The sequence below is a fragment of the Apteryx rowi genome, unplaced genomic scaffold (assembly GCF_003343035.1).
Source record: "Apteryx rowi isolate R43461 unplaced genomic scaffold, aptRow1 scaffold_272, whole genome shotgun sequence".
Taxonomy (NCBI): Eukaryota; Metazoa; Chordata; class Aves; order Apterygiformes; family Apterygidae; genus Apteryx; species Apteryx rowi.
The window spans coordinates 358875-383883 of record NW_020449108.1 but is presented as its reverse complement, the minus strand read 5'-3'; the positions used below and the strand labels follow the sequence as shown (position 1 = coordinate 383883).

Here is a 25009-nt window from a genome sequence, read left to right as displayed (position 1 = left end):
GACTTCTAGAAAAAGAGCAGAGGAGAAATGTGTTGACCACAGAGCAGACAGGACTGAGTAGTCAGCTTTTTGTGTCTTGCACTCTGAACTAGAAAGAAAAGAGTACCAGGCCAAAAGTCATTCATTCAGTTAGTTATTGAAAATGACTGATCCTAATTGATCTATCAACAGTTCCTAATGCATGATGAACATATCACTCAACATTAACAGCCCAAACTGCCAACTGAGGTTCATCCATATTCATGAAGACATATGAACATATCTACTGCAGGAAGTAATGCCGATGTGCTAGTAAAAATACACAAAAACACTAGCATTCTTCAGAGCATCCATGGAGACAACTTGAGACTCCAGAAAAGTAACTATTTTCATATTACAGCTTTATTTCAAGCACTGTTTCTTACTGGATACAATTTATACATTTTGCACTATATATAAATATATATAATAATGGAATACTTTCCAAATTATCCCTAGATAAAATATATTAGTTGCTCAACATTATTCCAACAATAGCTTTTCCAAGTTACATTTTGCTCAGTGTCAGTTTAGATCACAGGAGGCAGGGCGAAAAAAAAGACAAAATGCTTTGGCAAAATACCTTTCAGCAGTGATGTCTTTAAAATTACTTAAAATGCAGGACTTCTTATCCAACTTAATTCCAGTATCAGTCAAACAGAGAGGAGGAAATGTATAAACACAGTTATACTGCTTTATTGAAATATAATTTAAAAGAATATAGAACTTAATTTTCCAAAGCGTGTGGTCTAATGTTTGAAAACTGGCCAGGCAAAAGACTGCCTGCTGCTTTTCAACATACAGTGGTGCAACATGTTTTTGGAACCCCTACTTGCATTGCAATGATGGTCACTGTTAAAACAAAGTTTCTGGCAATCCCGGAGCCTGTGTCAAGGTAGGAGGACTGCCAAAGGTATCAATATAGAGAAAAATAATATGGTCATTGAACTGCACACATTGAGCTTCTAGGAGGATTAATGGTTCTTGTCACAGGTTCCTGAATGTAGTTGACAATATCTGCCTTCACCACTCTCTGTTATAAAAGAAAACACAGCAATAATCAGACACAAAACAAAAGCATTTAACAAGTATTTTATAATCATACATAAAAGAAAAGAAAAAAAAATCAGGAAGAACAGACAATTCAGTTTTCTTCAGCACCTTACAAAAAGTCTTAGCAGGTGCTAATTCTTACTCTAAATATCAGTTTATTCATACTAAGCAGCAAGAAGTGACTTAGTAAGTTTTCATGACAATTTTACAGGGCTAATACAGTAACAGGCTCCTTTGCAAAAGCAATGAATGCATTTTCTCTTTCATGAAAATTGTTTTGTGTGGAAATAATAATATGGAAATAATAAAACAGTATTTGTTTTGTAATGACTACTGCATGCATTCTTATGAATAAATGCCTACACTGTAATTGGAAATTGTAAGTTTGTTTTTCCCTCTTTGCCCAAACCTCTTCACAGGAAAATAAGAACAGAATTCAAAGCAAATTTCAAAAAAAACATATTTCAAAAAAGCTTTGACAGGCAGAAAGACTAAAGAACAATATAAACCAAACCTCTGCATACTATAAACATTTATTTTCTATTACAGCTCTAACAAGTGTTACACATTCTATTTACAAAGCATTTGACAGGATGCTTGATCTCTCTTATATGGGGAGAGAGACATAAGATTTTAATTTTGTGTTCGTTTCCATTTGAGGCAGCTACGTAACATTTTGACTATTCAGCACTGAAAGCCCTTCCTAATGTATTAATGTGTAATATTACAAAGTTTCTGTGAACTGGCTATTAGAAATATGTATCATGTAGTGGTGCACTAAGTTCCAAATTAATATGCTATTACTGCTTATAGATATAAAATACATTTTCCAATAGAACTTACTGTCACAGTTACTACTTCATGTAAAAGCAACACACCTTGGGAAAAAAACAAACAAACAAAAAAAAACCCAGAAAAAACAGAAAAACTTTTACATCAATACCTGAATTACTGCATTGAGCAGATTTTGCTCTGGCAGTTGGAAGTGTTGTGACGCTGGTTATCTTCTTCAGGATATCTCACTAGTTCTGCCCTGACAACATGCTGTTACTCATGTATCAACAAAATGGATAGAGAGCAAGGAGGTGAATGTAAAAATAAAAGAGAAGGAGAAAACGGAAAGTCTGATCACTAGTTGAAGAGAAGGAATGAATGACATAATATGAATAATATGAATGAATGACAATGCAGAAGCAAAACCAAAGTACATTTCTTTTCAGGTCCTATTCTGAACAAGAAAAACATGCCCAGTTGGAAGCTTCACTATTAGCATCAGAGTTGCTTCTCCAGCTTCTTCAATGGCATGCCTTTTAAAAGCACCAAAGTGAAATATGTGCAACCAATAAAAATATGTTAAAGTTCAGACAGGAGAAGGTACAGGATAAAAGGAAGACAATTCAGTGAAAGAAAAAATGATAATGGACTCTTCCTTTAAATCTAAGGTAAGTAAACATTGTATTAATCAGCTTTCCATCAGCTAATACAATAACTGCATTAAAATGATGCATGCATTTTTCCCATTACACAATTATTGCATTATAACTACACATTATTCCAAAAACAGTTAAATAAATAAGCAAGTTCACATCTACATGCTATACGTAACATTTTATTGTAAGCTTTGATTTTCTTCACCAAAACTTTACCTCATGTAAAAACAAAAAAACCTCCTTTTCCTCCTTAAAGACATACAATACCATTAAAAATATGAATATTAATACAGTGTTTATGTACGGGGAGAAAAATTCATATAACAATTTGAACAAAGTAACAAAGGAGGTCTGCTATGAAATATGCTATCAATCTACTCATTTTTCTTAAATACTTCACCTTTTACAGAACATATTTTCAAGATAAAAATGAATGGAGAAATTAAGTTATGTTATTATTTTAAAGGAAACACTAGTAAGGTTGATTATATGAGTATATAAACAGTATATGTTAATGATTACTTCTGTAAATAAAATCTCTACGCCAAACAAGCAATAATGATCAAATTGGCTGGTAAAGGATCTGGATTTATTAGCTGCTGATGTACTCTTCTTGAGTTTAATTGATCATGATCAATATTATCTTATCTGGTGGAAAACACTCATGATTTACTAGACTCCTGGCCTGATGTTATCAAGTGAAAGGTTGCCAAATCCCATCTAAGGAGGTAGATGGAGGTTTAGCATTAAACAGTGTTATCTGACCTCACAGGACCTAGTTTCTTCATACCAATCTTTTGAATAGAGCTGCGAAAAAAAAAAAAATGCTTGCAATCAGTGGGCAATTAATTGTTCCTCGAAACATTGGTCTAAATCTCACCATGTAAACACAGGGTTAGGTCAGTGACCCATGTTTAGTCACTCTGCAGCAGCAAACTGACTAACATAAATGACTTGGATTTTCTCAAGGAATTTCAGCTGAATAGGAGAAAAAAACACCACTGCAATATTTCTTTTATTAACATCATACTAAATAAAAACTCTGGCATCTTTGTATCAGTTTGGAGGTCAGGCATATCAATGCCAAGGTTCAAACCACTGTCAGCAATCAGAAGAAAGCCACTTAATAGGTGCAGGTGCTCTGAATTCCAAATCTAACATATTTGCCAAACATTTTATTGTACAAAGCTGGCACACACCCATCCTGGTTTACTAAATTGACATCTAATTAAAGAGAAAACTATATATTCCTTACAAAAATGCTAACTCTTGCCAATGCCAAGAAACAAAGCTGCACCCCATGCAGTCTTTATACTATGGTTGAAAGTAAAAAATATAGAAAGAAAAACATTTGATTAGTAAAGGATCTATTTCCTTAAATTTCAACAGACCCTTGTGATTTAAGAGAGAGAGAGCAATTTGAGGACTGAAAATAAGAAAATTGCAGATTCTGACTTATTTTGGAACTGTTCCATTTCAAAAACATTCTCTACTTTCCAGGCACGCATAAACAGTAATCTATTCCTTTGTTTCACCACAGTTTTGACTAAATAAAGGTTTGATTAACAGCCATCTCAGCACGTTAACAGACAAGATTTAGCAGCTCTAGCTCAGATAGTTTAAAAACTGACCACTGCCAAACGTCTGTTCTAGTTCTCTGCTGGAGATCACTGCTGCCAAAGGAGAGCTGGTGGAATGTAACGTGTCCTCGCACCTCATCCGCTTCAGCACAAAGTCTGGCAACTTCACTTAAAAACAGCTTTCATCAGCCATTAAGCTAAGCTGCTGAACTTCACCCTGATGTGGCCAGGGCACGTGATCACCTCCCATTTTCTGATTCTGCTGTGGGAGCGATAAATTCCAGCAAGAGGGCAGTAACAAATAGCTTGGCTTGCATTAACATCTTGAACTGCTACAAAACAATGTGTGTAAAGATTTCATTTCCAAGGCTTGTTCTTATACTTAATTAACAATTAACTTAATTAAGCTGCTGATTAGAAGGGGACCAAGAACCCCATCCGTCTTGTCACAAGGTTTTCTGCAGTTCTGCCAGTTCAGCAATGTTTCATGAGTCAAGCCCCACAAATTCATGCGAGTTAAAATAATGCTTGGGTTCCTACTACTTACTTCTAACTACGTGTGAATCATTTCCAGAATCTTCCTAGTGACCATGACAAATAGATTTTTTTTTTTTTTTTTTTAAACATGAGAAACATTATCTTCGGGCATAAAATCACAGGTGTTGGAAATATTTTTAAAGAGTATTCACAGTATTAGACAATCAGTAATAACGAAGAAAGACATAATAAAACATAACTCACAGCATATCCCTGTCCCTGATTTACACAAATTCAGTATTTCATTTTATCCTTACCACCTAGACTAAATGTGTTACATTTGAAGATATTTGATGTTCTCTGACAAATGTCTTCAAGCAAAAACCTTCACATTTTTCAAAATCAAGAAACCTAATTTTATTCTCATATTACACAAGATATTCAAAATTCAAAGACATAATCCAGGATGTAAATAGTGCACATTTGTAAAACTAAAATATATTTTATTCTTTGTTAAAACATGCAATCCAAACCAATGCTTGTATATTTATTGATTTAAGGATGACTCATGCTTACTTCTTTTGTTTTTTTCTCTTTTTTGTTTCTTTATAATATCTATCTAGATATTTTTATACTCCAATAGCTAGAGTATTAAATACCTAGAAATTTTAATAAACACATTCACATAACTGTTCTACAATGTATGGTAGTCTAATACCCACTTTGCAGATTGGGGGAAAAAAAAAAATAGAAGACACACTAAGTGATCTGTCCCAGATATACAAAAAGTCTGTGGTAAACCAGGAGCGAATTCTACATCTCTATGTTCTAGTGTAGCACTTCAGTTCCCTAACAGTAAGATCATCTAACACCTCCTCCTCCCAGCCAAGAGACCAGTTTTGGGATATAGCATCCACATACAACTTCAGTTAGACTTTTCCACTGCAGACTAATAAATACAGATTCACTCAAGAAACATCCTTCTATTCATCTCTCTGAGGATACGATTAAAGCTTTCCTTCTCCTGTCTTACACAGAGACTTTCCCTTTACTATATCAAGCAAGGGCTAGGGAATTCACTTCCATACAACAATGGACATTCAGATACTGCTAACTGACTGAAATTCCAAAACAATTCCCATTGGCTTCTCACCAATTTAATTTTGGGAAATTCCTACTGCCCACTTAAGATAGCACTCTTAAAGGGAGCAAATGTTATCCCGTTAACAAAGAATTCTTGCTTGTTCAGAACAGATTGAAACTATGCTCTATTAGCAGAACCTTGCAAAGACTGGTAGTTGCTTTACAGATCTCGCTCTTCAGCTACATGCCCAACATCTCACCACGCACAGACTTCTGCTGTACCTGAATGGCAAGACGATGAAGTTCCTGTTCTATCCAACTCCACTTAGGCCTAGGGTTCTGTTTTCTTTTGAAACCACTACAGCTTGAATTCACATTAACAGTAGTGTGCACGGGCCACAGTAACTATTTAATTTATGCAAATGATCTAGCTATAGGCTATTGCTAACACAATTTGCATAGTATCAACTTTGTCTAATCCACATATTGCATGTTCCAATGAGCTGGTCAACAAAATTATGAATTGAAATCATAATACTAAGGTAGAAAGAAGTCTACTTAAAGCTGATATAGATTTGACACAAAGTTATGAGCTCTTGATTCAGCGTTATATACAGGTACTTATTTAAAGAAGCAGCTTTCTTTAGAAAGCTACAAATGTTCCACACGAGTGCTGTCCCATTTCTCACATCCTCTTTTTAACTTAACATATTTGCATACCTATCCAAAACCTTCACCTGAATTCTCAGAAGAGGAAAGATTTCTTTTTCCTCTCACACAACACAGACTGACCTAACATAAGACTGATGTTCCAGTGCAAGTTAAACAACCAAAGAAAAACTAAAGAACTCTTTATGTGACAAATTATTTATATACAAGTCATTATGCAGCTCAGAACAATAGATGGATGGTGCCTCAGTAGTGAAAGGGTGTTGAAAAGACACCCGCAGTATTTCTCTACCTACAATTTGAAGTTTTTTCAAAGCTCTTTCACTTTGCTTGTTAGGTATGCACTCTAAGTATACTTCACCATTTTACTGTTTGCAATACAGTTTTCTATTTGACCACTTCAACACAGACTGTAAACATCGCCATGGTGAAACACTTTCAGAAATTACATATTTATTGTGTGTTTCAAGAAGCAGGAGACCAAGCTGAATATAAGAAGTTTTGCTTTTTGTAATAAACCTGTTGACTTATTTTGGGGGACTTGTTTAATATTAGTAGCAACTAGCAATTCCAGGATACTAAGCCACTAGCGTAGCCACCTTTTGGTTAAACAAGTAAATTTAAAATAACTGTATTGTAGTCTCAAATGTCACGATACAGTAAGGGTTGCCTCAGTAGTGTAATCTTTGTTTTCTGAGGTTTCTGAAACTGGGTTTGTAAAATGCTTTAGGTTTAAACCTAAGCACACAGCCTTCTTGGCAGGAAAATTATTTTTAAAAGCAGGAACAGGGAAGGAGGTGGTATGGGAAAAGGGGTTTTAATTAGAAAACCTCTTGCTTGGTTGCTTATTTGAACAATTAACACCTTTTTGTTCTCCTAACATTCACTAATATAAACTAAGTGCTTTCCAATTCTGGTAGATACAGGTAAGCAAGCACTCACATTTTAATTAATTTAATTTTAATTTTAATTTAAGTTACAGTTTAAATTTAAAAAAATACTGAAAATATCTTTTCACCACTAATTCAATATGGTATAAAACATTGCTCTCATTAAAGCTATTTTGCATGTGACAATTATTGAACAGCATGAAATCTTAAAAAAATAAAAATAAAAAAAAATAACAGAACAAAACTCTGCTACAGTTCGAAGCAGGACACGCAACTGGGTTTTGCCATGTGTTCACAGCAAAATCGCTATATTCACATCTCTAACTCACCACAAATCAATATAAGAGAATAGAGAAGGTCCTCCTAGATGACCTTCCCACCTACTGCTGGGAAATATTCTCCTCTCTCAGCCCTTATTTACAGCAGAGGAAATACCAGAAAATCTCCAAGATAACACTCATAACACAAAGAATAAAATAAGAAATGCAAGGGCAGAAACTCTGAAACTGCTTTAGGGGGAAATTATTTGGGACTGGAACAGTGAGGAAAAATAATTACAGAAGCCAGGGAGTTGTCATATAGCCAGCCAAACGTACGATTCTTCAGGTCTGCTGCTGTTGAGAATGGGTATATTGAACCAAAATAGGATTCACTTCTCATTTGCACCTCACAATAAGACAGGAAATAGCAATCTTAAAAAGTCACTATTCCCTCCCTGGGGCAGACAGTCACTACTTAGGAAAGACTTGTGTTCTCTTCTTACCTCTCAATAAAACCTAAAATTTGAGATTGCCCAATCATAGGATTTCACAGTTAATTCCTGACTGTGTGATTGACAATAATATTTTTTCCCCTAAATGCCTACAATGAACATCAATTTACAGCATTTCCACACACAGAAGCTCATGCCCTCTATTACTTAAACTTGTAGTGCTCTAAAATAGAATTTGTTTTTAAATGTGTAAAGAATTTAAAAAGAACAAAATTATCATAAAAAAATTTCCAATATCAGTGTACAGTAATGTATATTTAAGAGTGTCTTCCATGCTACCTGTATATGCAGATATAGAGAGAGGTTTTAGTACGTAAAAAAATTCTTATAAATTATTTTTAAACAAACAGTGCTCATAAACTACCCTTTTTTCTAATTTGTTGAACATACATATGCTTGTTTCAGCAAGTTTACCACACTGGTCATATAAAGATTATACAAAAATGCCATTATGAAAGTTAATAACTGTCTCCAAAACAAGAGATGCAGCTTGCTTTAAAGGAAAGTTATTAATTTGCAATGAGTTTTTTATATATATACACACTAAGTAAAATACTTAAGAAAAGCATGTATTTGTGGAAAATCACCTGCGATTGTTCCATTTCTGCTTTGTTTAATTTGATGCCAAGGATGTCAGCAGCAATTCTCTGAAAACACAGAAAGACCTATGGAAAAAAAAATTTTGAATTTAAATGATTAAAAACAGACATCCTCAAGGTTCTTTCAAATATATCAAACCATTCTTGAACTGTAAACAATGTGATACACAAAATTATGACCTGTGCAAAACAGATCTGAAAATAACCTCATCTGGTACATTCAATTTTGTTTAAAAATGGAGAAAATAACTCAACAATGGTACAAGGAATGAACAGTATGCTAGATTGTTAGGCAGCACTTCTACCTTGCCTCCAGAGACCTAAGTTTAAACAAGCTTTTACACAACCCACCTCTCGAATACTACTCTCAGTGCCATAAAATATGAATAAGGGTATTCACTAATGTTTAGTACAAAAACATTCTTACCAGTGTATTGTGCAATAGAGATGAAGGTTTTTGAAATTCAGAACAACAGAATTGTGCATCAACATCACCAAAACCTCTACTGCAAACACTTAAAAAAAGATTAGCAATACCAAAGCCAAGCAATGATACATCTTTTCTGAAGATTCTTGCAAAACATTTTAAGTGTTAGACTGAACAGCAATAGCTGGGAAACAACAAGATGTTGTATGGCACACAGCAGTCTAGCAGAGTTGGACTTTGGCCACAGTTTGACAGATAGCATTGGGTGGCAATGCTATCTTAAATAATTCCTTCACTTCATCTCAACCCAGTCCACCAATCGGACTGTTTAGGCAGCTGCATTTTAAACCAGATTAAAGAACACAATATATTTTAAGGAAGAGTTGCTTAAGCTGGTACTGCTGCTGAACACTGTATTGTAAAGCTACATCTTCTATCTACATGATTGTGCAACTGAGCTCACAATCCAAACCATTAGCACACATTGCTTTGCATCATGACAGTTACCATTCACAAGGAAAAGCTGATGTAAGTGCTTTTAGTCATTTTCAATGAAAAAAAAAAAAAAGTGTCATTCACACTATCATCTCTTCTTACACATAAACTGGAATTAAGCAAGTAATTAATGGCACAACCCGAAAGCTGCAGTAGCTTCCTAAATAATTTCTCTAACTACTTGGTCTAGTCTCAGTCTATTCTACCAGCATCTACATGGCAAGAAGGACAGTCCCAAGAAGGTGTACTTCTTCCAGATATCTACTTAACCCACACCAGGCTCTGAGGTATCCTGAGCTATATTATCTGCCACGAGGATGTTTTGTACGCAAAATCTCAGGTACGAGCTCAGTGCTGTAGTTATGCAGTGGGGTGGACAATAAGGTCACTAAGCTACAGTAAGTCTTTCATGAAACTTAACTCTCCTCTGAGGAGACATTTGGGCTTTAGTTTTCTATGCTACAAAAAATTAGCACTTGCAAATGAACCTGCTGGAAAAATAGGATTTAAACAAAACAAATAATCTCATCTACCTTAAGTGAGTGTTTAAGACTCTTCTAGTCTATATCCACAGTACCAACGGATTGCCCCCTTTTAAATCACTGTCTAGAGTAAATACCCTGTCTTCCCTGAACAACTACCCAAATAAATGAGCTCTGGAAGATTTTGAAATGCCAGCAAGCATTAACAGTGAAAGAGTTAATTCAAGTCTATATTGAAACCAAAAATGAACTATTGTAAACTATACCTCATATCTTCTTTTGTCAGCAGATATTGAAACGGAAACTATATATATACACACACATATATCAAATGAGTGCTGCTGTAATTCATGAACCAATTACAAAAACATGATAGATTCATTAATCATTTGTAATATTAACTAGATAAATCTTTTAAAAGAGCTGCTATTTTGCCTATTACTAATTCTCCCCAAAAGACTATCTCTGTGAAAAAGGAATACATTTTTTCATATGCACACTTCACCGAATGAGATACATTTTTCTTCTGTTTATAGCATAAAACCCCAGAATTTTCAAACTTTTAAAGAAAAATCCATGACGGCAGATTTAACACAAACTACAAGGACAGTCATGATTCATTGCATTTGTAATGGCAGTGTTCTTAAACCTTTACACAGTAACTAATAAACTTAGGCAGTCCATTGCAAAAGTAAATGACCTTTCATTAAAGCTCTTAAAACAACAAGTGATTCCATTTTTGTTACAAAATTATACTTCCATATAATTGAACATGGTCTTATTATTCAATAATAGAAAAAAATTATATTGTCATAAACAACATCAAAAAAAAAAAGTCTCCTTAATCGGGAGTGACAAAGTCATTAAGTATGTGAAAGATATCAAGCAGAACAATACAATGTAATTTAAGTTGCCTGATACAGTCAGCTGAAAAAAAGAACCTTTTCTTCAATGCCCTTCCCACGACAATAAATATCCCAGATAGCTCAGGGGCAAATGATTGTTCAAAAATGTGCTCTGCAAAGCATTACAAAGAGCAGCATATTCAAATTTCAATAAATGTACAGAGGGAGTATCTCTCTTTGCTCAGGTCCCATATTAAAAATTTTGATTGCAACAGGGTCTCATCACTTTTTCAACTACTGAAAGTTTATATATTGACAGTCCATAGATGGAACTTCACCTGGAACAAAGGAATACATTTAACTACAGGCTGACAGCAAACAGATCCAACTGGCCTCATTTCTCAAGCTGATATATAAGCCAGGCCATTTTCATATTAAAATCTATACCTCAAACTTCAAATCTGATGAGAAGCCACCGTCATTAATAAAGAACATACATGACATACATACATACATACATGCAAAGATCCATTTATCATGCAAGCAGGCAAGCAAAAAGTACCTTTAGCAGCCAAAGTTCTCAATGGTTTGATATGTGGAATACAACAAAACTGCTGCATCATATTTCAGAATAATAGATTTCTAAAAAAAGAAATCTACAAGGACTATTTTTGTTACTTACAGAATCTCCTGTCTTGGCTGACACAAAATGGCTACTGAAATTGTTTTCCTGACAAAATCGCTGGTGTTTGTCAACTTTCACTGTGCGCATATGCTCCAAATCAACTAAAAAATAAGTATAAAAAAGGGAAAATTATTACAATGGAGCCCATTTATTTATATCTATCTTAGAAAATATTCATTGGAAACACATCAGATATAATCTTTTTCTTTATATATGTATACAGATACAAGTTTCTTTCTCTTTATCATCATTTGCCAAAAGAAAAATAACCCATTACATCAGATTTTATTTGCAAAACTAAAATGAAATCACAATTTAAATTGTATGGTCAAATGCAATAAGTTCATATCCGAAGTAAAAGACAAATGCCTTTTTGGATACACACAAGCAGTTTGCAATGACTTTACTACTAACTACATACAAAATCGGAGACAGAACTACATTCCAAGCGTTCTGTTTGCAAGCATGATATATAATGAATATTTCAGTGTAATCTAAAGACTCTTACAATATAAAAGTAGAGTTCGCCAAGCATGTCTGGATCTACATATTTTTCTCTAAGTAAAAAATGCAAATGAGTTATAAAGAATTTTATTGCAAAATATGGTAGAGCAAAAATATTCATTAAATTAAAAAAAAAAAAAAAGAACTGAGTAGAAACACTGATGTTCAGCTATTTGTACATGGAGTTTTCAATTCCACAAAGACATGGTTCAGAAAATCATAAAAACAGTAAAATGCTCTATTTCAAGAGTCACATGCATTGTCTTCATTTTTACCATCATATACCTATTGGAAGTAGAGCAAAACTTTCAAACAATATTTTACATTGAAAAGCACTGGTTGCTTACAACCAGCTTGGAACTGAAGTCTTGCACAGGTTTTATTGTTTACGTTCCAATTTCTCCAAATCTGATCCTAAGGTAACTGGAAACTATATTGAACAGTTTCTCTTTTTATTGCATTACAGTTTCTATAAGGGTGTTGACTCAATGCTGTCAAATTATAAGGCAAATATATTCAGAAGGATTTAAGGACAACTAGGCTCTTTGAGTCAATACAGGAAAAAAAACCTTAAACTGATTTCCTGAGGAAGGGACCCAACTGACTTGTAAAAACTTGTAAATTTGCAAATCTAGTAAGCCTGCATAATAGTGTCATTTGATTATCAGCTGAAAAAATGCTCTCATACTACATAAAAGGCTTTATTTTAAAATGATATTGGAGGTCTTTAATTTGTAGGCTCTAGAGATTTTCTCTTGGAGATTTTTAGTCTAACAGGGGATTCCTACACCCCATTTATACTGCTTACCTTGGTTAATGCGAAGTTTTTGCCACATATTACTGTTCCTTGCACATCAGTAAGGCCTTGTTTATAAGAACAGGCTTAAAATCATCCAGTTACCACAGGCATTAATTTGTGAAGGACTAAAATACTAAGCTATTAACACTAATGTTTATAGTACAGTTTTTCCTTAATATTGAAGGTAGAATATTTCATTTCACAGAAAACAGGAAGAACAAAGACATTTATTAAGATAAATCCCAAAGTCGATAACCATTAAAAAATAACTGTTACAGTTAATACAGCAGCTGCTTCACTTTTTTCTCTTAAAAATAACTACCAGAAGAGAGAACCTCTGTCAAAATGCAGACTAAAATACAGCATACTGTCTAAGCCATATCATTTTTAACTATTATTTCTAGTCTTCGCATATTAGCTTTAAGTGAAGCCTGGAAAATACAATAGTGAGATTACCATTTAGGGAAAAATAAAACATTTTCTTTATTTTTATTTGTCAAGCTTTTAAAGGAACCTTAACCCCACCTCCAAATTTCACATCATTATTTCTTCAGTTCTATCCTAACTTTAAATACCTAACTTTAAATACATTTAAATACATACAGACATAATAATAAAAGAAAGTGATGCCATTTACACTGTATCCCTGTTAATACCATCACATGCTTATGTAAGTCCATAAACACAAGCAAAAAATTCTCTCAACCTCTCTTCCCCAAGAAAAATAGAGCAGAGACCAGAAGAACACTAGAGCATGCTTAAAGGTCGATGAGTTTTCAGGAAGAAAATGCCTCTGCCCCATTGGGAATCATATTCCCAAAGGCTTCCTATTTTCAATTTGTGGAAATATCAAGAATAATACATTGTCAATGGAGCCTATATTTACTATAGGAGAGAAATTAAAAGCACGTAAGAACCTAAAATCTAATACATTGGAAGCGAAAAATCAAAATGAAATTGTATTCCTGAATTTTGACTATTTTTCAGTCCTCCTCCCCACTTAGGAGTCTATTTCACCTTGTGCCTTCTGAATTATGGGCAGTCGGCTGTGAACTGTACAGTTACTGTTATGCCAGATAACTGCCAGGTAACTGTCCATGTGCACACTGTCAGCCCACAGTAAATGCAAGGCAATTCATGTTACATTAGCCCTCAATGAAAGAGGGCACAGTTTTAGTACAAGAAAGGGGTTTCAAGCGTTAATAAATATTTAACTATAAAAAGTTGCAGTTTGCACTCAGTGAAAGACGACTATGCTAACTCAAACTACCTTGCATTTGCCACAGGCTAAGAGCACAATCATAGACAGTTACTGAAGATCAGCTGAAATACAGTAAATAATTACCCTCCAGTACTTTTTTTTTTTTTTTTTTTAATATTTGATGTTGGTCAGCTGGATAGACAAAATTCTTAGTACACCAAGAGATTAACTCTTGTCCAGCTTTTATGTAGACATCACTGCAAAAAGACTTTAAGAAGGGATCTGGAGGAGAAAAATGCTTTTCTAAATAGATGTTTGAGGAATGCTGGGACTTCATAGAAAAAAAAAAAAACAGCTAGCCAAGTTGGCTGGTATGATGAGTCAATTAACAGCAAGAATAGGTATTTTGGGACAAAGGATGATACTAGGGTGCATATGAGCCACAAAAAGTTTAAAGGCAAAGCAAGTTTGACGGGGGGGGGAGAATGATATATACAATTTGCTTTTACAAAGCAGGAAAATGATCTTGCAGAATATTTTAAATGACTAGATAAGATCGCATTTGCCAAGAAAATGGAATTTCAGTAATTAAGATGCAAAATCTTAATTTTGCAAAGCTTTAACTGTGATAATGGGCATGATAGGATGTATCAAAAGTCACAAAGAAAGAATGTGCAAGACTTGGACACAGACTGAATATGAAAATTTAGAGAAAGGCCCAGACAGAAGTTGACATACCAGATGGTACAACCGCCCTACTCATCTGAAGTGAATGTGAAAGAAGACAATGGCAGAAGAAAATTCAGAGGTCCATTTTATCAAGTAGAATTTAAACTGATGGCTAGACAGCCACAAGGAAATGTCAAAAGGAGGAACAAAGATTTTAGTTTGAAAAAAGAAAGATAACCATTCAAAAAGAATGGAACCCTAAAATAGACAAATGTTACACAGGGGCATTTTGGATAAAGTGCTTAGGTACAAACTCTGCCACCTATATTAATAAAATCATGTATTGCGTTCATGAAAAGCTAAAGCAACCACAAAATGTGTGAATTTTACAGAATGTCTCTTTGATCTATGATTCCTAAAATTCTAAAAGTCTTTAAAATGGGAGCAACAGGAAAACCAGTTAAAGTAGAAGGAATACAACAGTTAAAATGTAATAGGAATACAACATCATTCCTAATTCCTAGACTATACAGGGACCACTTGTCACAGTTGCATTAAATGGAGTACTTAAATAAACGACATTAAAATTGAAATCAGGAGAAGCAGAGGGACATCATGAAGATAAGGAAAGAGAAATAAGTTATAGGATTGTTTCTATGATCAGCCTGATGAGGGCAGAAAGAGATACTCAATCCCCAAAGCCATTCTGAAGTCCCTGTCTAATAAGAAGGATCCACAACATGTGCTGTTGCAGTTTTTTCATTTTTATAGACAAAATATGCACCAAAAAGTTTGTGAGACAATACAAAAAAAAACAGAATTGTAGGATATTCTCTCAAACTATCATTCATTGTCTTATTTTCCCTCTTCTGTAGCTTTGTTTCTAACTTAGTAATCAAGAGCCTAACTTTTCCTTTCTTTGGAATCAAACGAAACATTCACCTTTCAGGTTGTCTGGTGTGAAGAGTGGTTTCAGTTAAACTAGCAAGATAAATTGCTTCTCTATAAGTAACAGATCTATATGTGTATATGTATAGGTATCCCATAGAGATACTAGCAAAATAAGAATAGTTTAGGAACTTCTGGAATTCAGACATGACTTCTACCAAGTCAGACAGGTCCCAGTGCAAATCTCTCCTGCTAGATGAAACGAGCATAGACCAGCGTCCCCTGTGGCAAAAGAAGTAGGTAAGGCTTGCAAAAAGACTGGCTTCTCATGTCTTTGGAAGCCCCTGCCTACAGGGTTCAATATTAATTTGCAGGGGAGATTAAACAGAGATCGAGTGAGGAAAGAAAGAAAACAATTAAGGAGAGAACCTGTGGCACTCCCGAGAAATCCCACAGATACTCTTTCTAGTAACAGACTAGCTCCTGAAGGTGTGAGAAGAAAAACAGGCAAGAATAACACTGTAGAATCCATGGAAGGAAAAAGATTTAAATACCATTATAGCCAGTTCTGAGGAGAAAAAGCGCAACTTCAAGAAAGACAGAGACAAAATAATGGTTTTAAGATAGGCCTAGAGAGATCTGATTAGATCACATCTTCAGTTAATTTATACAGACAACATTCCATCATCTTTTGAAATGCTGCTATACGTCACTCTTATTTGCAGTGAAAAGTCCATAGACAATGCTATGTTAAAATGGAAAAGGCAGCATTGTGTGCTAGACTATATATACCCATACAACAGGGAGAAAAATTCTGAGCAAATACTTACGACTCAGCATAAGTAGTCTATTCTAAGTCAAATGCCTATATAACTTTACAAGAGAAATTAAGAGCAAGTCACTGAAATTTTATTTTATTGACTGGCAGCACAGGACTAGAAAGATACAAGGAAGTGCTAGATAAAACACAAATGGGTACTTCAGCACACACAGCTGTTGAAGAGCTAGTCAGTCTTGATTGAATAATTCTGTTATTGTTGACATGAGACAAACTACTAATGGTAAACAAATTAATGACAAATTCGTTTCTCTTAGGCTATTTAGATGTACGTACCATTTTTCTAAGATAAGAAAGGCTTGGAACAAGTCACTTAGCACCACTGTGCAGGGACAAATGACCATTTCCATTCTAATACACCATAAATATGTGGAAAACCAGTAGTCAAGCAGTTTAAATACTAGTCTAGCTCACCCACTTCAATGAAATGAACTAGAACAAATATTATTAGATCACTAGAGTTTGCTTCAAGGAATAAAGTGTGGTATCAAATTCCACAGCTGTATCATCTTAAAATAAAGGCAATAATAAAACATGTATAACAACTTACTGGAGTAATGCAACTGGTACAAACAAGCCCATAAGCATTTTAAAATATGTATCACCAGTCAGTCAAATGATGAATGCTCTGTTTTTATAATCATTCAAAATGCCCAAAAATGTGATAAGTTTATTTTGATTAAAAAATATATATATACTGTTACCAGAGCAATAACTGCACATATGCTAGAAAACCAACAGAACAAGAACATCTTTTAAGCAGAATGTAAAGGTTGCTACTCGTGCTATTTATCTCCCCTCACCACAGGACTGCCAGTCTCTTCTTTCATAATAACACTGGAGAAGAACTCCATGTAAAACTACAGTTTTCAAAAGTAGGAAAACATCCTTTTTTGCACGAATCTTTCTTTCAGTAGTTCTGGGAGAAACATGAATATATAGCTCATACAGGTACTTCCAGGCAGCTGAAAAAATAATGACAGTACTTGTTCTAAGTGGCATAAACAGCAGCGTAGCATGCATAATGTATGTTAAGCCAGTGCAAATGTTTAATAGTTTGCTGGCACTTCTCCTGGATCATTGAGATTACACTTGTAAACTATAAGGCACTATACATTCATTTCAGATGATTACACCAGTGATAACTAACCTAACCCTTTTCTAAACCACATGCATGAAAAGAAACACTAAAGACATAGTCTACAGAGTTTTATTAAAGGGACGCCTCTCCACCCAAATCTGATAGCCTTTCACTCTCAAAGTTTGCTACCATAATAACCGAGAGGTAATCTGTCATGAATGGCCAGCTCTCCTGTTTAAGCTAAATTTTTCCTTTTATTGATAATTACAGTGTTTGCCACTAAAATTGGTATTAACACATATATGAATTTACAACAATCCAGTTTTGTAATTATCATGGATATTATAACAATTTCATATTTTAATATAATTAAGGTTAGTTTTAAACTTATGAGTAAATATCTATATTAATCTATGGTAGTGCACAAAAATATATTCTTTTATAGTATGCTGTGAAAAACGAAATATAAATCTTTCTGCAAAGTATTTGCAGCTGTTCACACAAGGTATACAATTACATAATGTTTAAATAATGAGCTATCACGATTAGCCCACACAGACATGACAAGTAAAATGCTTTAATAATTTATTAATTTGATTTACATGTGCTTAAAATTATGTATATATTTTCTCTTCTGAAAATACTCCAGGGTCATAAAAAAGGAGGCTGTACATGATAATTTCTTCTTCATCCTATTTTTTACTACAATTTCAGATAGAGTTCTTAAGAACGGATCTAGCTCTAGCACCTGAATATCTAGTAGGGTGCTTAAGCCAATATTGTTACCCAGTATTATCTTCAGACAGCATAGTGTTCAACATGAAGTTTAATGTCAGAGTGTGAAGGTTCTGCTTCTGCCATGCATAAGCAAAAGTGCATGAAGAAGGGAATAAAAAAGAGATTTTTCCTAAGATGTGCCCAAATATCCACTATTCCTTAGAGTAAAACAGAAATCATGATGCATACTGAGGGCAGCACACAGGGCAGCAGGATTTACTGTCCAGTTTATCACGTTTAGCCTGTTAAAAGAGCTCTGTCTCATAACACCTCAACAGAGCATAGTTTGGCAGGTCTCACAGCTCTGGCCAAAAAGAACCTCTCTCAGGCCTCCAGTACCATAAGCAATACTACCCAGTTCTCTTTACTTCTGCCATCACTCCAAAGAAAATAGAAAAAAAAGAAAACAACAAAAACTCTAGTTTTTTATTGCCCAGCTTATCAGTAACCTACTGTTTTCCTACTAAGTTATGGAGCTATTTAATTAAGCCTTAATTTTTAAAGAATATTTGAATGGGTTAGAATTTCAAGCAAGTTGCATTTTCTATTTGGACACAAAAGTTCTTTTTGTGTAAGTAATAATTTTACCTGACATAGTTAAAGAGAAACTAGAAATATGCAGAATTAATAATCAATAATTTAACAACAAATTGCACTGGGTAGTCATTAAATCACTTCTCTGTAGTACTATCAGACTTTGTGTTTTACCTAGCTTTTTGAGTTGATTTGCTAATTTTAAATTAATACAGCACACACTTCCTTTGAAGCTGAATACACAAACCTAAATGTCAGAGCGCAAACTGCAATTTTTATAGTTAATTTTTTATTAATACTTTCAATCTTTTTCTCACACTAAAACTGTGTAAGTGCCAAGAAAAGAACACTCTTTCATGGGAAGTCCTGAAAACTATGCCACTACTCTGATTTAAGGAAGCTCAAAACGAAATATAAATATAGTTCCAGTACAAATTTTCTCAGTAATTTTTTTAGGTTATCAAGAAAACATCTAGAGTGTTGATCTGGTTATACTCATGTCAGACAAACTACATGTCACATTAACTACCTCCAGGAAGTTATTCCAAACACAAAATAAACTGTTTATGCCCCTTCTCAGATAGATAGCATGACAGATTGTTATTAGTTGAAGACAGATTAAATACATTAATTTGATTGCAAGCATGTGTTTACTTTCTCACTGTCATGTACACTCTACTGCTGATGCTTCCCTACGAGGATATAGTAACAAATCAAACATTGTATTAGAAGACTTGCTAAGAAGGACTAATAATAGCTGGTACAGCTCTTTAAACAACTATACTTAACATTTCCAGCTACAACAGGAAATTATTGATTTCAGAAACCAAAAAAAAAATTTTTTTGATAGCTTAAAAACAACTGTAATTTACACAAAGCATTGTAACACTTCCTCCTCTTTAAGAAATTAGAAGTATCAAAAATGTCAATTATTAGAGAAAAATAAAACTTTCTGAATGCCAAATTTACAACCTGAGCACTTTCAAAAGCAAGCGACAAATTCTGGCAGGGTAACAGAAAAAGACAAGAAAATCTATGCCTAACATCGGAAATGCAAGGTGAGCAATTTCCAAGTCTCTTCAGCTGAAAACAGATTTGACTGTGAAGTGAGGCTTGCCTGTTTGCATGCATACCACTCTTAAGAGCCCCAATTTATTTGTACAAAGCCTATGTGGAATTCTCTTTCCTCTAAAAGAATAATATACAAAGAGACAAAAGCTATGATGAGATTCTTGAATAAGTCACACAATAATATCAGAACAAACTATTTGCCTAAAATCATTAACCTAACACAAGAAATAGTAAGAAAATATATATAGCGTGACAACTCTTTCATTTGATTTGTATTTATAGAAGTAGCTGTAGTCTTTAGATTATATTGTCTACATAAAAACATTCCATATTAAATGAGATTTTCAAATACTGTTAAATAGATTATAAAAGATAACAGCATTTTTTCCTAAAGTTAGGAGAAAATAGTGGTTCTTGTGCATCTTTAGAAGACATGATGTTAGGCATTTCCAAGATTTAAAATAGGTTTCAGTCAAAAAAAAAAAATAGCAGACATAGTGAGAAACAAATACCCGATCTCAGCACACCAGCTGCAGCTAACTGTGGCGGACACAGTGTGGCAGGGTTCCTGCCTAATAGCAAGCATGCAGAATGCCTGGTAGATGACAGTTATTTTCAAGAAGATATGCTAACCTTCACAAATACAAGCAGCATGCATCTTTACATATCTAAGTACATTTCTTTTGAAGAAAAAGGAAAATATACCTAAGCTTCTCTTAAAAATTAGGATGACACAGATGACTGATTTACACAGCTTGAAGAGATAGTTAAAGAATATAAGAATATTTTTTTCTCAGCTACACATTTCCCATTTTCATTTTTCAATAAATTCTTGGCAGAAATTCTTGCAATCATTTATCATTTGACTAAACAGACTAAGCTTACACTGATAGTTAGAATGTGATCCCTTCTTTTAGACATCTATACTTCTTATCCCTACCCCTAATCCAGATGTTTGTGGAAACAAAGAGAATGTTCAGAGAAGATGGTATTATCAAAACAAATATACAAACTGAGTTACCTTGTAATTTTATCTTGGGTTTAACACTTAACTGGAACAACTCTCCCTCTTTTTGTTTTTTAAAAGAATATCATCAAGACACAGAAAGCAAGAGAGGATGAAAGCCATGTGTCACCCCTGTCACTCTCTTCCCACCCTGCAATTCACGTGACTAAGCACATTAAAGATGCATCTATACTGCAGACAGCACCATAGCAAAGAGATGACCAAGTTAACTTTAAATGCACTAATCTGGGTACCAGCAGTTTAGGTGCAGCAGCACAGACTGCCACACAGATAAATTTACCTTGTATCTCTGTTTACTGTCTGCAGTGTACATACCTGAATAAACATTCCCTTATGGTAAGCTTAACTAGTCAAGTGAAGGTGTGAATGAAAGAGTATGTAATGCTTTTGTGCATACTGGTATGGAGAATAAACAGCCTAGCTTAAGGTAAAGCAAATTAATGCTACTTTATCTCTCAAAAGCATCATCTACACAGAGCTTTAATGTACTTCAATTTCACACCTTTGGTTAATTAGTTTTTACTTTCCCTATTAGAAATGTGTCCTAAGATTACAAGCTACACCTGGGAAGAAGACAGTTTGTTCACTGTTGCTGTTCATCTAGACAGCCAGATTCTTACATGGCCCTTATCACCACAGTTTATAAGCACTTTGCAGTTATTAACAGATCATTTTCTGACTGATTCTTTTCCCAGTAGATTAGGCAAATACTATCCTTATTTTTACAGATGGAAAAATGAATTATGTATCAAAAGATAAATTAAAAGCCTTGCCTAAGATCACATGAAATTCTGCTGAACCATGAATTTATCTCTTTATGCACCAAATCACCTTTCTTCTTCTTTAACACTTGTGTTCAGGCTTTCTAATCTTGGTGCCAATAAGAATTTTGACAGCAATTAGTTTCACTTCCTCATTAAATTAAAGCTGTCAGTTTGGACTCAAACATCTTTTTAAATAGCTATTTCCTGGAGACAAGGAGAAACAAGAAAATGGTCGGGACTGAAGAAAATCCCCAGTTGGATTTTTCTTGCTATATTAGTTCAGTTATAAGGATCACTAAGCAGTCACAGTGACCGGCATAGCACAAGAGCAGTTAGGAAAGACTTACTTTCTAGAACCACATTGAAAAAGCAAAACATATCTTTACTCAACACAAACCATAATCCAGGATGCCCAGCAATAATATATCCTACAGAGATTGCCATTCTAGTTCTCTCAGGCACACTCTAACACACCAGCATTTAGAAAATGAAATGTCTAATGAAATTAGGCATACTACAGTAGTAGCATTAGGGTGACCATATCAGAGAAACAGCAATCCTATTAATCAAGTAACATAACCCAAAAACAATACAGCATAAAAATGTGTATAATTATTTTGCAACTCTGAAATTCTAGTTGCCGCATTTCTTCTCACATTCTTAAAAAGTTTCTATGAATAATGAATACAATATTCCACTTTTTGGATCCACAATTTTTCTCAAGAATAGTAAACACACACACACACACACACACACACACAGAGAACAAAAAAATCTAAAAAGATACTTCATTTTAAAATTACCAATGTTTCAACAACACTTTCAATAAAAAAGTTACACTATTTAGAATCTGCATTTTCTCTCACAAACATAACACTACTCTTCATAGAGCAGTACATGAAAAGTATAAACTACTTAATTCATAATCTTATGAGAATGTTTTTAATACTATGATGACTGCAATATATATTTTCAAACATTTGTATGAATTCATCTGGATGAATGAATTTCTATGAACCTAACTTCAAAAAATATATTTCTCTTTAGAATTACAAATTAACACTTTTGGTAATAGTTTCTAAACTTTACTATACTGAACTTTAAAGACTGCTCAAACACTCTGAAATAAAGCTTGCTGACAGAAAAATTTTAAGAGACCCTTCTTTAATTCGGCATGAAATTATATTATCAGAATTAAAGAAATCACATAAAAATACCTTAAATTAATGTAGTTAAAGTACTAGCAGCAAGTTTCTGGACTTCAATAAATAACTTTTTTTCACATAATAATTTGCCTCCTTATGATCTAGCCTATAGGACATAGAATAAAAAAAGTGTAACAAAAAAATCTTAATTTCTTATTAATGCAGCTATAAGTATTCTTTATTTTGGTTTAATTTAACTACTTCATAAACTCACCACAGTGTAAACAAATATGATACAGCACTATGATTACTGGCATTCAAAACTGAATTTTTTAATGTCCTTTCCTTAGTGATGACATAAAGCTGTAATGTACTAAACATTCAGAAGATGGCGCTAGTCCAATATATCTGCAAGCCAACGATGGATCAGCCTCTCTTCAGCTCTCTCTCTCTCTAATATTTTCTCCAATTTTGATGCATCTACTACATCATCACTGAATTTATCCATCCCAGGAAAAGGTATAGTTACCTTTAGTTAAATACTAAGCAGGAAGCACACTACTAAATTACTTTATCATTCTGAAGTTCAAAGATCTAGTGAATGGACAGCCATCAAGTTCATTATAATTTCATAATCTTAGGGTCTTGGAATCCTACTGTAAGTTCATACAGCATTTCTTAGATCCTAGGTTCAGTCACACAAATCTATCTCCTTTTGCAGTCAATAGTAAGAGTTTGAGGCCATGGTCTTAAGAAATACTGATTCCAGCACCAAAACTCAAGAAAATCTCACCTCCCTGTCCTACTCCTGGTTGTTCAGTCCCGTCCTCATGCCACAGTGCACTATTCTCCCTTCAACTGCTTATGAAGCTATGCAGCTGATATGAGCTTAGGGAGCTCAATGAGCTGATCCATGTTAAAAATAACCATTTATGTTTGCAACGTTCTTTTTAACCCAGATCAACTCACCAATCCAATTTCCAGTGTGGCAGTGGTGCCAACTTCAAGCTGTAAACTACCTTCACCACAAAACCAACCTAACATGAAACTACAGCCTCAATGTGCTCAGAAAAGGCTGAATTCTTTGTCAACATTCAAAAGGGCTGACAAATGAACAAGGTCAGTCTCGCCATTAAATTAATACAAAAACCTAAGTCTTTCATGTTATTAAAGGTAGCTATTTCCTTATTAAGAGATTAGATGCACTCTGTAATTATAGATGTAGCACAAAACCAAAAAACCCCACCCACCCTCCCCCACAAAAAAAGAAAAAAAAAATTTTTGACACATTTGCTATTGTGCCTACACCATAATTAAAACATTCTACGATGTCTTGTAAGCAAGGCATAGTTGTACAAGACATTTCTTCAAAAAAAAAAAAAAAAAATCCAGACATAGTATAATATCAAACAGAAAGCTTTGTCTTTACATAGCAGATCCTAAAACAGTTTTCTCAAAATAATGCATAGGAATACATTTCAGAGTAATATATTTTATGAAGCCATGGAAATGAACTATTAACATGAACTTCTTCCTATAAAGAGCATTTATAAATCACGCTTCCTCATAGGACCTGCTCCAGTATTCTTAAAGGCTGCTGCTGCATCTGTCTATACAGACTGCTTCCACAGGTATACTTCTGCTGACTTCAGGCCAAACAACCATGTTAAAAATTTGGCTGTCCTCTCAAGTGCGATGCTTTCATCCAAAACTCCGAATCACTTTCTCCTAACAGAGCCAACCCAGGTCAGCTCTAGGGCCCTTCCATGCCTCATTCCAATGTTGCTTCCAGCAGACGTAATAAAGAGTTGGAGACACTTAGTGCTTCTCCTATACACCCCTCTGGGAACTCTCCCACAACAAAAATTATAAATGAACATGAAATCATTCACTGGGATATAAAAACAAGCCATAAATGTACAAAGATCAGGCCAAGTCAGTATTATTGTTATTATAATAAACCTCCAGCATTAAGCAATTTCAAACATCACTTCAGTTCTTCTTCCAAACTTTTTCAATGTAGAGGCAAGATTGGCACATATCTGAGTGAAATTACTCAGTTACTAGGCAATTTATTACTGTTTAACTGTTCCATGTGTATCAAATCCTGTTTGACAACAGCCCAGTTTTTCTTCCATTTGGAAGCTTTTGTAAATAATTATTACCAAGCCAAACAGTTTTCAACTGGCAGTTAAAAAAATTAATA

General features: G+C 34.2%; 1 protein-coding gene across 3 annotated transcripts in view; it reads right to left on the bottom strand.

The window, feature by feature from the left end:
* Nucleotides 1-375: 375 nt before the first annotated feature.
* Nucleotides 376-25009, bottom strand: part of RAB28 (RAB28, member RAS oncogene family) — a 66814-nt gene continuing 42180 nt past the window's right edge. The window contains exons 5-8 of one of the 3 annotated variants that reach the window (XM_026068504.1): nt 11503-11606; nt 8560-8637; nt 2015-2115; nt 970-1051 (exon numbers count right to left, since the gene is read on the bottom strand). In XM_026068504.1, coding sequence (XP_025924289.1) covers nt 2020-2115; nt 8560-8637; nt 11503-11606 — 278 coding nt within the window. In that variant the 3' untranslated portion in view covers nt 970-1051; nt 2015-2019. Of the gene's footprint in view, nt 1052-2014; nt 2116-4179; nt 4414-8559; nt 8638-11502; nt 11607-25009 lie in introns of those variants that run through there. The other 2 variants (XM_026068502.1, XM_026068503.1) reach the window with 2 other exon arrangements.